Below are 13,828 nucleotides of genomic sequence, written 5' to 3'. Positions count from 1 at the left end.
AGAAAGTGCAATACAGGCAGACAATAAGGTAGATTGTGAAGTCAAGAAACCATCGTATTGAACAGTACTAGGGAATCATAACGGTACAAACATGAGGAAATCTGCAGATGCTGGAATTTCAAGCAACACACATGTGAATCATAACAGTGATTTTGTGCCTTGTGCCCAATGAGAGAGGGGAGAAAAGAGAGTGTCCAGGGTGTGTGGGGTCTCTGATTATAGTCATAGTCAGTCATACTTTATTGATCCCCGGGGAAATTGGTTTTCGTTACAGTTGCACCATAAATAATTAAATAGTAATAAAACCATAAATAATTAAATAGTAATATATAGATTATGCCAGGAAATAAGTCCAGGCAGCCTATTGGCTCAGGGTGTCTGACCCTCCAAGGGAGGAGTTGTAAAGTTTGATAGCCACAGGCAGGAATGACTTCCTATGACGCTCTGTGTTGCATCTCGGTGGAATGAGTCTCTGGCTGAATGTACTCCTGTGCCCAACCAGTACATTATGTAGTGCATGGGAGACATTGACCAAGATGGCATGCAACTTGGACAGCATCCTCTTTTCAGACACCACCGTCAGATTATGTTCTCTGCTTTACTTAGCCAGCAAGAAATGTACACAGTTTCCATGGAGGACAACTTCCATGGAGGAGAGGCTGGTTTCTGTAACGTGCTGAGCTGCGTCCACTGCCCTTTGTGGTTTCTTGTGGGCACATGCAGACCAAACGACGACCTCCAGGGGTCAGGCGAGAGTGACCAATTGTCCTCGACACTTGATCGGATGTAGTATGAAACAACGTGTTAGGAAGGAGGACAGGGAGAGAGGGAGCCTTGGCAAACTTAGAGCCAGTTTGTTTCACGACACATGCTGGTGATAATAAACGCTTCTGATTCTGATTTTCGGGGGAAGCAATCGAAGTCAGATCTCACACAGAAGAATTTGGTCATTGGTGAATCTCCCAGCGCTTAGTCTTCCATGGCGTTTAGTTCTCCCAGGATGCAACGCGGAAATGACTAGGCTCTATGCCCCAACCAGCGTCACGTGACAGGAAGGCGGTGCGTCAGGCGCGGGAGGGGCATTTGCCTTTGAGCTTCGGAGCCGGAAGTGATTTGCGGCCTGTGTCCAGGGTCTGGAATTTGTGGACTCTACAAGATCCCGAAGCCCTGTGGCCGGCCCCAGTAACGAGTTCCGAACCTCAGCAGTACCGGCACCATGATCCTGCTGGAGATCAACAATCGTATTGTGGAGGAGACGCTCACCCTGAAACTGGAGAACGCTCTGGCCGGGTACCTGCGGGAGGGGGAGAGGGAGGGAGAAGGAGAGGCCTGAGGGAAGAAGGTGAATTCTGAGAGAGGGCGGAGGAAGGGAGCCCTGTGGAAGGGAGGAGAAAGGGAGTCCGGGGGGGGGGGGAGGGAAAAAAGGGAGCCTGGAGAGAAGGGAGGGAGGAAGAGACGGAAGCCCCGACTAAGGGTAGGGAAGAAGAGGGAGAGGAAGTAAGGTGGGGAGGAATTCCTGAGGGGGGGTGTAGAGGGGTAACTGTGGATGGAATGAGGGCGAGGGAGGAAGGAGCCCTGGGGAGAGATGGAAGCCCTGAGCAAGGGTCGGGAGGAAGGGTGGTGTTGAGGTGATTGGGAGGGAGGGAGAGTAGGGACAAAGAGAGTTCAGAGGGTGAGGAGGAGGAGGGAGGGAGGGAGGGATGTAGAGGGCAAGGAAGGGGGAGGGGGATGGGAGAAAGTGAGCCCTGAGGGTGTGAAGAAGGAAGGGAGGAGATGCTTTCCTGAGGGTGCAGTGAGGGAAGGAGGGGGTGGGAGAGAGAGAGAGAGGAGGGAAGAAGGGAGAGACGGAAGCCAGGGGTGAGGAAGGGGTCCCTCAGGTGGAAAGACACGGGGAGGGTGGGAGCCCTAGGGGTAGAGGTAGATATGGGTGGGGAGAGACGGAGGGAGTGAGTGAGCCCTGGGTATTGTGACTGTGGTTGGGTGCACATCTCACATTGCTCCCAGCACTGTGTGCTCCAGCCTGCTGGGGGCCAGGTATCAATCCCGTAGGTCTCAAGAGCCAGGGGTAGGGTGGATCTGCAGGCCTTGGAAGGAAGTGCTGGTGTGTGCACAACAAGATCCCACTGCCGCACGCTGTCCTATCAGCTGAAGTATAAACTTTGGCCCCAGGACTCAAGGTCCCGTTCCTCCCTTCATAAACACGGGATCCATCAGAGTCGGGTTTAATATCACTGGCAAATGTCAAATTTGTTCTTTGGTGGCAGCAGAGCATTGCAATATATCATTTAAAGAAACAACTAAATTAGAATAAGTATGTATTAAAAAAATTGAATGTGGAAAACAAATAGTGAGGTTCATTGTCCATTCAGAAATCTGGTGACCAAGGGGGAAAGAAACTATTCCTGAATCATTGAATGTGTGCCTTCAGGCTCCTGTACCTCCTCCCTGATGGTAGCAATGAGAAGAGGGCACGTTCTGGGTGATGGGGGCCCTTATTGATGGATGCGGCCCTTTTGAAGGTGTCCTCGATGCTGGGGAGTCTTGTGCCTGTGATGGAGCTGGCTGAGTTTACAACTCAGCAGCTTTTTCCGATCCTGTGTAGCAGGCCCTCCGTTCCTGACTGAATTAGTAGCTGAACCCATGGCTTTTCTAGTCTCATTCCAATGACCTCCCCTCTGCTGAGGTCAGCCCTTCCTGGTTGCTTACACCACCGTAGCAACCAGGCTGGTGTTAATACTGTGGTGGTTTTGCATTTATGCAAAGCACATTGTTACTCCACTGCTGGATGAAGCTTTGTTCACATAACTTATTCGGCCCTTCCTGCACTTACCCCTCCCAGCCTCAAGCAACAACAATGAGAGCCCCTTTCCCACACACATATAGACATACACACGCCTTGAAAACAGGGAAGTGAGGGTAAGGATATTCCAAGAAAATGACCAGATGCCAGCGGAACTCAGTGGGTTAGGCAGTATCGACGGAGGCAGCGGGTGGAGATTTTGGGTTGAGGTTCAGCTGCAGGCCTAAGAGTAGAGGGAAGTTAGGCAACATCAAGAGAGAGGTGGGGGGGGACAGTGATGGGCAAATGGAACAGGAGGGAAGCAATGGAAAGGTGAAATAGTTTTTCAAAGTAGTACTGCTGAAATTTAACACACACAAAATGCTGGAAGAACTTTGTAGGTCAGGCAGTATCTGTGGAGAGGAATAAACATTCAATGTTTCAGGATGAGACGGGAAAGGAAGGGGACAGAAGTCGGAACAGGGGCTGGTGGGAGGGAAGAGGAGTCGAATCTGGCAGGTGATAGGTGGAAGAGGTGAAGGACTGGAAAAGAAGGAATCTGATTAAAGAGGAGAGTGGACCATGGGGGAAGGGGCATTTGGGGCAGGTGAGCAGAAGAAATGAGCAGTGGGCCTGAGTGGGTTAATAGAAGAAGGCGGGGAGGAAATTACCAGAGGTTGGAGAATTCAATGTGTATGCATTCGGTTTGGAGGCTACCCAAACAGGATATGAGGTGATGCTCCTTCGACTCGAGAGTGACCTCATCGTTGCCAAGAGAAGGCTATAGACCGACATGTCAGAATGGAGATTGGAATTAAAATGGTTGGCCACTGGGAAATCCTGCCCGGTTTTGGTCCACGTGTACCACATCAAATAAAGGCAAAGTAGTGTCAACATTATCGTCTTTACACAGCCCATTTTTGTGTTTGGGGAAAAGTGGCTTTTCTCACTGAGGAATTTCCTGTCCTGACTGTGTCTCTGTTATTCCTTCCAGCAATAAACCGGACACAGTGGAGGTCACTTTTGCAGGTAAGCTGTGACTTGTGGAACTTCATTAACAAGATCTGTAGACTGACCCAAACAGCAGCTCCATTGACAAGGATGCATGCCTGGCTGCTCCTTCCTCCTGCACACTTTCCATTTTACTGAGTGCACTGACAACAGGCAGTGACTGGTGTGGCTAGTCATCGCCTGTAAAGGTTTGGGCGTAGTCATCGCCTGTAAAGGTTTGGGCGTAGTCATTGCCTGCAAAGGTTTGGGCGTAGTCATTGCCTGCAAAGGCTGTTCAGTGTTTTGCCTGTAGTGGGTGTTCTTTTAGATGCCTGACCCTTTTCGTTTTGTCTCCCGCTCCTTAAATATTTTCTAAAGATGAGCTTTATTTGTCACATGTTCATTGAAACCATGAGATGTGCCTTTTTGCATCGACAACCGACACAGTCTGAGAATGTTGTGAGGGCAGCCCACAACTCTCACCATGCTTCTGGTGCCAACGTAGCGTGCCCACAACTAACTGGCCCTGACCTGTACGTCTCTGGAAGGTGGGAGGAAACCGGAGCACTGGGAGAAACCCACATGGTCACTGGGAGAAAGTGTAAACTCCTTACAGACAGCAGTGGGAATTGAACCCCGATTATGTTAGACGAACTGTTACGTTACCCATGCCACCTCCTACCGTGAAGAACATGGTCACTGACCCCTGTATCCGCAGACCCCAAGTGACCGAGCAGGACACCTTAGCTTGCATCTCATCTGCTAACAAATTTAGTTTCAATTGATTAAAGAGGGCATTAAAACACTGGGGCCAGTGACCAGAAGTATGAGATTGTATCTGGTGTCTGCTACTTTATTAGGTGACTCCAAGCCTGTCCTTGCTGACTCTGAAATACTGTAGAAGCCACTCTACTGAAAGAGTAATTCATGATGGATAGCACCCTGTGACCCCCTTTAGTTTCCTCCAGTTTAACAGAGAAGGAAATAAAGATTAGCTTTATTTGTCACATGTACATTGAAACGCGTCATTTGCAACAATCAGCACAGTTTGACAATGTGCAAGTGTCGCCGGGTTTCCAGTGCCATCATGGCATGCCCACAACTTACCAACCCTAACCTGTACGTCTTTGAGATGTGGGAGAGAAACAGTATTGGAGGTAATCCACTCCTTCACAGGGAGAATGTGCAGACAGTGGCGGGAATCGAACTGTGATCTGTGATCATTGGCACTGTAAAGCATTGCCTATGGATTAGTAGGTTAACTGGTCACATGGGTGTGATCGGGCCGTATGGGCTCATTGGGACAATTACGGACCCTAATGCCTGTTACTGTGCTGTATCTCTAAATAAAAGCTGGAATTGTCAGTGAATCAGTAATGAATTCCTCTGCTGTGACTGGGGGACAGGCAAGGGGGTGGGTCTGTAACCTGATCAGTAACAGTTATTTGCTCCTCAACCATCTGGGATCACTTCACTCAGTCTCACTCACCCCAACACTGAACGGTTCCCATAACCTTCAAGCAACCCACGTAGAAGTTGCTGGTGAACGCAGCAGGCCAGGCAGCATCTCTAGGAAGAGGTACAGTTGACGTTTCGGGCCAAGACGTCATTAGTCCTGACAAAGGGTCTCAGCCCGAAACGTCGACTGTACCTCTTCCTAGAGATGCTGCCTGGCCTGCTGTGTTCACCAGCAACTTTTATGTGTGTTGCTTGAAATTCCATCATCTGCAGATTTCCGCGTGTTTGCATCCCACAACCTTCATCTCATTTCTTCTGTTGCTTATTCATTATTGGTATTTTTGTTTATTTTTCTTTCATTTTGTATTTGCACAGTTTGTTGTCTTTGGTACATTGGTTGTTTCGTCCACTCTGTGTGCAGTTTTCCATAGATCTTATTGTTTCTTTACATTTACTGTGAATGCCCGCAAGAAAATGAAGCTTAAGGTTGTAATTGGTACTTTGATAATAAATATTCTTTGAACTTTGAATCTTGATTGCCAAGCAGTGAGGCGATGTTCCTTTCTGACCTCCCGGCCTGTTTCTGCCTTCAGATTTCGATGGGGTTCTCTACCACATTTCCAACCCAAACGGGGACAAGACTAAGGTGATGGTCAGCATCGCCCTGAAGTTCTACAAGGAGCTGCAGGATCATGGGGCAGATGAGGTAAATGAGTCTCGGGGAATTCCCACCTACCGGACCGTCAGAGACTTAGATAGGGTAGACGGAACCAGAATGTGTCCTGATATACGGTCTCAGCCCGTAATGTCAACTGGTTATCCCCCTCCATAGACGCTACCTGACCTGTTGAATTCTTCCAGCATTTTCCATGTGTGTTGCTCTGGAATTCCAACATCTCTTGTGTGTAGATAGAATCTTTATGTCCTATTGGCCTAGACAGAGTGAAGGTGGAGAGGGTGTTTGCAATAGTGGGGGAGTCTGGGACCAGAGAGCACAGCCTCAGAATAGAAGGACATCCCTTTAAAACAGAGATGAGAAGGAATTTCTTTAACATAACAGATTCTGCAGATTTCTGCCGGAAATCCAGAGCAACAGACACAAAATGCGGAAGGCACTCATCAGGCAGCATCTGTGGAGACAGATAAACAGCGACACTTTGGGCCGAGACTCTTCATCAGGACTTCTATAGCCAGAGGTGGTGAATTTGTGGAATTCATTGCCACAGATGGCTGTAGAAGCCAAGTCATTTAAAGTAGAGGTTGATAGGTTCTTGTTAGAACATCAAAGGTTATGGGGAAAAGGCTGAAGAATGGGGTTGAATCAGTCATGATCGAATGGTGGAGAAGACTTGATGGGCTTGAATGGTCTCATTCTGCTCTTTGGTCTTATGGGATGGGCATGTCTGCACCAGGAAAACACATTACCACCAACTTACACAGCTTCTTAGTCTTTAGTTAAAACAGTAGAGTTTGGGTTATTTGGCTGACTGGATAGGGGAGATTTTTTTTCCTTCCCCAAAAGAAAATTTGTGTCCCTGTTGGATCCGAGCCCGGGATCCATTGCAGCATCAGTCTGTGTGGTAAACGCTGAGTTCCTTGTCCAACTCGTGAAGGTCCAGTGAACTGCTTCACCATGAAAGTCCTATAGTCCCATGGCGCCAAAACGAGCCCTACAATCATAGAACATAGACACAGTACAGGCCCTTTCAGCACACAGTGTTGTGCCAACCCTTTAACCTACTGTAATATCAACCTAACCCTTCCCTCCTACTTAGCTTTCCATTTTCCTTTCATCCGTGTGCCTACCTAAGTCTCATAATTGTCCTAATGTATTTGCCTCTACCAGCAACCCTGGCAGGGCATTCCACATACCCACTGCTCTCTGTGTAAAACAAAAAGAGCCAACCCCTTACATCTCCTCTATACTTTCCTCCAATCATCATAAAATTACGTGTAACCAGGTGACCGTCGGATCTCATTCAGTACCGTTAAAAGTACCAGATTTTGTAGCCTGGGGAAAACTACACGCTCTGGACAACCAAGACTTTTTCGGGTTTTAATTCCTTTATCAGTTTTCGATGGTTAAGTGCCAGTAGAGGGTCGTGAAACAAAACGAACAAATTTATACTTTATTATCGCCAAACAATTAGTACTAGAACGTATAATCATCACAGCGATATTTGAATCTGCACTTCACACTCCCTGGATTACAAATATTAAATAGTAAAAATAGTTGAAATGAGTAAATATTAAAAATTTAAATTATAAATCATAAATAGAAAAATGGGAAGTAAGGTAGTGCAAAAAAACCGAGAGGCAGGTCTGGATGTTTGGAGGGTACGGCCCAGATCTGGGTCAGGATCCGTTCAGCAGTCTTATCCCAGTGGGAAAAAAGCTGTTCCCAAATCTGGCCGTACGAGTCTTCAAGCTCCTGAACCTTCTCCCAGAGGGAAGAGGGACAAAAAGTCTGTTGGCTGGGTGGGTCGTGTCCTTAATTATCCTGGCAGCACTTCTCCGACAGTGTGCGGTGTAAAGTGAGTCCAAGGACGGAAGATTGGTTTGTGTGATGTGCTGCGCCGTGTTCACGATCTTCTGCAGCATTTTTCGGTCTTAGGACAACTTCCATACCAGGTTGTGATGCACCCTCGAAGAATGCTTTCTACGGTGCATCTATAAAACTTAGGGTTTTAGGGGACAGGTCAAATTTCTTTAGTTTTCTCAGGAAGTAAAGGCGCTGGTGGGCCTTCTTGACAGTGAACTCTGCTTGGTTGGACCAAGTCAGGTCATTTGTGATATTGATAATTTACAACCAGTTCTTGCCGTTACAATCTCAGTTTAACTTTCGATCCACACCCTTGTGTGTGAACAGAATTGCATATGCAGTGTAAAAATACCAGAACTAATACGGTAATGGCAGTCCTGAAGGAACACAATACAAACAACATTAGAATCCCACCCACCTTGCATCTTAAACATAACAGTGAAAAATGTGAGCGAATACGTCTCATCTAAGACGTACACACGTGCTGAACTTCCGAACAGAGACTAAACATTCACGTTACGCGGTTACGTGCACAGTCAGTCCCGATACAATAAAGTTAGACAAAAGGTACACTTTGGCACAACTTTTACAAGGTATTGCCAGGTAGTTAAATTACAGGAAGACTGACCTACTTGGCTGGTGAGGAACTTTGCCCAAGCCACGCGATCCAGCGTTGAGTCACTTACTCGAGAAAATCTTTCCTCACCATGCCCAGCCTCGGGAGGGAAGCACCCAGTTCCAACACCCTACCATGTCTTCAGCAGAAAGCAAAATGGTCTCCCCACTATCCCGTGCATGCGTAATGACATCACCGTCTCCCTTAAAGGCACAGACAACTATCCTAGCATTACCCGGATGAATGCCTAGGTACACTTTTAACAATACTGAATAAGATCCGACGGTCACCCGGTTACATATGTTCACTTGTGTTCAAATTTGAAAGTAAATTACTTACCATCATGAGATTTATTTTCTTGTGGGCATTCACTGTAAATACCAAAAAAAACAAGCAAAATAATAACAATAAATAAAAAAGCAATATCTATCAAGAACATAAAATGAAGAATCCTTGAGAGTGAGTCCATAGCTCGTGGCACAGTTCAGATTTGGGGGTGAGTGAATTTGAATGAAGTCAGCTCCTCTGGTTCAACAGCCTGATGGTTGAGGGGTAATAACCATTGCTGAACCTGGTGGTGTGGGTCCTGAGACTCCTGTACCTCCTTCCTGACGGCAGCAGTGAGAAGAGAGCATGGCTGGAAGGTGGGGGTCCCTGATGATGGATGCTGCTTCCCTGTGACGGCGCTCCGCATAGATGTGCTCAATGTACATGTTAGCCATTCTGCTCTGGAAAAGCTGAGAAGACAAGTGAGGGTTTAAATTACTTAACCTTGTCCACCGCCATCGCTTCTATCATTGATAGTCTCTTTAGAAACACAGGGGCAGCCAATGTGTTTTGGAGACAGTGCAGAGGAGAGTCACCAGGTTGATTCCAGAAATGAGGGTGTTAGCCTATGAGGGGAGATTGAGTTGCCTGGGACTATACTCGCTGGAATTCGGAAGAATGAGAGGAGAACGTTAAAATAAGAATTTTAAGATTAATGTTTTTAAAATTAGCTTTATTTGTGACATGTACATCAAAATAGACAGTGAAAGGTGTCAGATCAAATTATGCTTCTGGCACCAACATAGCATGGCCACAACTTACGAACCCTAACCCTACGTCTTTGGAAAGTGGGAAGAAACCGGAGCACCCGGAGGAAACCCACACAGTCTCAGGGAGAACATGCAAACTCCTTACAGACAGCAACAGTGAACTCCCAGATCAGAATGGAGTGATCATCGTGTTGCACTGGTCTCGCTCCGCTTCCAAAGGACACCCCACCCACTCTATCCAGAATGCCTTTCGTCTTGCAAGGGGGCAGCCTTCACTAGGAAGAACAATTCCTGTTGGAGTACAGGTGGCCCGACCCAGTCTGCACAGGGCTTGTCAGTCTGATAGCCACATCTGGTGAATATAGGGTATGCCTTTAGTCAGGTGGAGGGGGCTGGTACTCAATGCTGGGGAGAGTGGGGATGCTGCCAGTCGCTGCTGTGTAGGGAGCTCCCCGGTGGAGGGTCGGAAATGGTTAACATGGTTAGCGCAGTGCTCCAAGGCACCAACGACAAGGTTCAATTTCTGACGCTGTCTGTAAGGAGTATGTATATTCTCCCCATGACTGCATGGGTTCTCTCCGGGTGCTCCGGTTTCCTCCCCCGTCCCAAAGACCTACGGGTTGGGGTTAGTAAGTTGTGGCCATGCTCTGTTAGCGCAGGAAGCAGGGCAGCACTTGTGGGCTGCCCCCAGCACATCTTTGGACTGTTGGCCATTGATGCAGATGATTCATTTTAATGTATGTTTCGATGTACATGTGACAAATAAAGCTAATCTTTTATAACAGTGGGAGAAAAGTTGTCCTTGAGCCTGGTGGTATGTGCTTTCAAGCTTTTATATTTTCTCCCTGATGAAAGGGGGAGAAGCGAGAATGTCTGGGGTGTATTTCAGTGTCTATCTGACAAAGCTAACCTTCTATTGTGAGCCTCAGCTACGAGAGAGGAAGGTTCGTGGAGCATTGTCTGGGTGTGCAGTGTGCAACGAGTCACAGCGTGTGGTTAATGTGGTCGGGATTGCAGTCTCAACAGATCCTTTTATGGTATTTCACTCTGCACATCACAAAGCAGGAAGCGCTGGCTCGGTTTCTAAATCAGCCTTCCCAGTACAGTTCCTCCTTCACCCCCACTGTCTGCCCAGTTCCTGCACTCCTGCACTCAGACCATCAGTGATAGAAGGGGAGGCAGTCCCTTCGGACCCTGCACTGTCATTCAATAACATCATGGCTGACAAAGACCATACCCTTCCCATCCACGTACTTATGCATATTTCTCTTAAATCAGGGGCTCTCAACGGTATTACTCCATGGCATAAAAGTTAAGAGCTATGTTACAATCAAACCTGCATCCACAACTTCTGCTGGCATGTCATTCCACACTCACACCTTCCACCTCCGAGTGAGGAAGTTCTTAAGTATTTTATCTTTCACTCTTAACCTATGACATCTGGTCTGAGTCTCACCCAATCTCAGTGAGAAAGGGCTGCTTGCCCTATCTATACCCCTCGTAATTTTGTTTATCTCTATCAAATTTCCACTCATTCTCCTATGCCCCAAGGAAAAAAGTCTCTGGAAAAGAGTACACAATCAATGTTTTTGGCCAAAACCCTTCAACAGAAATCCTGATGAAGGGTCTGGGCAAAATGTTCAGTGTTTTCTCTTTTCTGGAGATGCTGCCCAGTCTGCTGAGTTCCTCCAGCATTTTGTTTGTGTTTGCTTTGGATTTCAAGCGTCCACAGATTTTCTCATGTTTGTGACATATATGTATATACACATGGTTGCTCTCAATCATAGGTATGTTCTTCCTTTGGAAAGAAGCCAGACTTGTGCACAGTATTCCAGGTGCAAATTCACCAGGGTTTATTGTAGTTACTTATGGCTTTAATCCAATCCTGTAACATACTGTTGTCTTCCTGCATCTGCTCAGTAACTATCAATTGTGTACAAGGACACCCATGTCCCTCTGAAAACCAACACCATGCACTCTGCTTTTCTGTTTCTTTCCACCAAAGCGGTAAATTCAAAGTTAATTCCTTATCAAAATACGTATACGTTACCCTATACTACCAAATAGTTACTATATAGAGTATACGACCAGCACCCTTTTCCCAGGGTGGAAATGGCTAATACGAGAGGGGATAATTTTAAGGTGATTGTATGTCAGAGGTAAATGTTGTACACAGAGTGGTGGGTGTGTTGAACGCCCTGCCAGGGATGGCGATAGAGGCAGATACATTAAGGATATTTAAGAAACTTAGGTAGGCACACGGACGGAAGAAAAATGAAGATCTATATGGGAGTTAAAGGTTAGACTGTTCTGAGTAGGTTAAAAGATCAGCACAACGTTATGGGTCGAAGGCCCTGTACTGGTCTGTGTTACTTCCTCAGAGTCCTGTTACCACTTCCTTAATGATAGACTTCGATCAATCTAACCCCTCCCTCCAACATAACCCTTCATTTTTCTTTCATCCTTGTGCCTACCTAAGATACATTCTTAAATAGCCCTCGTATATCTGCCTCTGTAACCACTTCTGGCAGGGTGTTCCACACACCCGCCACACTGTTTTAAAAAAAAATTTACCTCTGACATCTACCCTATACGTTCCACCAATCACTTTAAAATTATGCGCCCTACTATTAGCAGTTTCCACTCGGGGTTAAGTTTCTGGATATGCACTCAATCAATGCCTCTTGTATGCCTCTCATGCTCTTTCGCTCCAGAGAGAAAGGCCCCAGTTCGCTCAGCCTATCCTCATAAGACATGCTCTGTTATCTAGGTAGCATCTGGTAAATCTCCTCTGCACCCTAGGTACACCTTAGATACTGAATAAAGTGTTGTGTACACTATCCCATCAAAAGCTCCCAGGTTAGGAATAACCTGGGTCAATCTAAGCTGCTTCTCATTTCATCCGGGAGTGGAGAATACATGATGCAGGAGATTTGGGTTTTTTTTCACATTGTACAAATCTTATGCTGTATTTTGGAGTTGTATATTTGGGCCTTGATATTAATTTTATAGACTTTTATCACATAAAATTCTCCCGTTGGTCATTAACTTTCTGTTCTATCCCTGCAGTTACTGAAGCGAGTATATGGCTCTTACCTTGTCCCTCCTGAACCAGGTAACCTGCTTCCTTTGACCGGAATCTCCTTGGGCTGGAACACTTCAGAGTTAACATCTTCTGAAAACCATTATTATAGAAAAGTCCCTGGGCCCAAGTGGGACGCATCCCAGGTTACTGCGGGAAGTGGGGGAAGAGATTGACAATGATTTTTGCATCCTCACTGACCAAAGGAGTGGTACTGTAGGACTGGAGGGTGGCAAATGTTGTTCCAATGTTCTAGAAAGATGATAGAAATAATCTTGGGAATTATAGACCAGTGAATCTTATTTTAGAGGTTGGCAAACTAATGGGGAGGAGTCTTAGGGATAGGATTAGTGAATATTTGGAGAAACATTGTCTTATTCAGGATAGGCTGCAGGGCTTTGTGAGGATCAGGTGGTGCCTCACAAGCTTGACTGAGTTCTTCAAGAAAGTGGTAAAACAAGTTGTTGATGGTAGAGCAGTGCACGTGGATTTTAGTAAAGCCTTTGACATCCAGTCAAGATGGCACTGAGTTGCGGGGTCTCTGTTGGGATCATGGCTCAGACTTGGCTGTTATTTTAAGTTTGTAGGGATGGCTTTTGGGACAAGGGGGAGTTGGGTGCTGGTTAGGGTTTAGGGATGTGGAGGAGTTAGAGGTCTGGTCTCTGCTCTGCACTCAAGTTCAGCGATGTGGACGGCTGACACGGATGTTTGGTTGCCTCAGGTTGGTGGGTCCTAGGATCGGATGTCCGTGCAAGCTGTAGGCACGAGGGCCGGTGAGTTGGTGTGCGCAGAGTTTGGGCTTGGAGTTGAGGGTCTTGTCAACGTCTAGTCCGCGCGTCAATGCCAAAGGTTAAAGCCTGTAGGTCGATCGGAAGTCCTGAAATCAAAACATGATGGCTGGGGGCTAGAGGCTTGAACAGGAATTGGTTGACTGTCCTTGTGGGATGGGAGGAAAGGGGCTTCATTTGGTGTCTTGTTGTGTGATATGTTCTGTTCCAGTGAGCATTGTGGGTATCCTGTGTTGGTGTCGGAACGTATGGCGACATTTAGGGCCTGTCCACAGCACATCCTTAGGGATATTGGTTGTAACACAAATGACACCTTTCACTGTATGTTTCGATGTCATGTGATAAATAAATGAATCAGACAAGTTCCTAAAGGAAGGCTCATTCAGACAGTCAGGAGACTTGGTACCCAGGGAAAGCCGGCTGATGGATTCAGAATTGGCTTGCTCACAGAAGGCAGATAGAGATTAGTAGATGGAGCATATTCTGCCTGGAGGTCGGTGACCGCAGGGATCTGTTCTGTTCTGGGACCCCTGCTC

The 13,828-nt window shown here is 46.8% G+C and overlaps 1 protein-coding gene across 1 annotated transcript in view; it reads left to right on the top strand.

Annotated features, from left to right (window-relative positions):
• The first annotated feature begins 1,073 nt into the window (after positions 1 to 1,073).
• Positions 1,074 to 13,828, top strand: part of arpc2 (actin related protein 2/3 complex, subunit 2) — a 33,782-nt gene continuing 21,027 nt past the window's right edge. The window contains exons 1-4 of the mRNA XM_072261087.1: positions 1,074 to 1,290; positions 3,774 to 3,808; positions 5,821 to 5,933; positions 12,492 to 12,537. Coding sequence (XP_072117188.1) covers positions 1,217 to 1,290; positions 3,774 to 3,808; positions 5,821 to 5,933; positions 12,492 to 12,537 — 268 coding nt within the window. The 5' untranslated portion in view covers positions 1,074 to 1,216. The remainder of the gene's footprint in view (positions 1,291 to 3,773; positions 3,809 to 5,820; positions 5,934 to 12,491; positions 12,538 to 13,828) is intronic.

The sequence above is a fragment of the Mobula birostris genome, chromosome 6 (assembly GCF_030028105.1).
Source record: "Mobula birostris isolate sMobBir1 chromosome 6, sMobBir1.hap1, whole genome shotgun sequence".
Classification (NCBI taxonomy): domain Eukaryota; kingdom Metazoa; phylum Chordata; class Chondrichthyes; order Myliobatiformes; family Myliobatidae; genus Mobula; species Mobula birostris.
The sequence above is the reverse complement of the archived record's forward strand: the minus strand, read 5'-3'. Positions and strand labels throughout refer to the sequence as shown.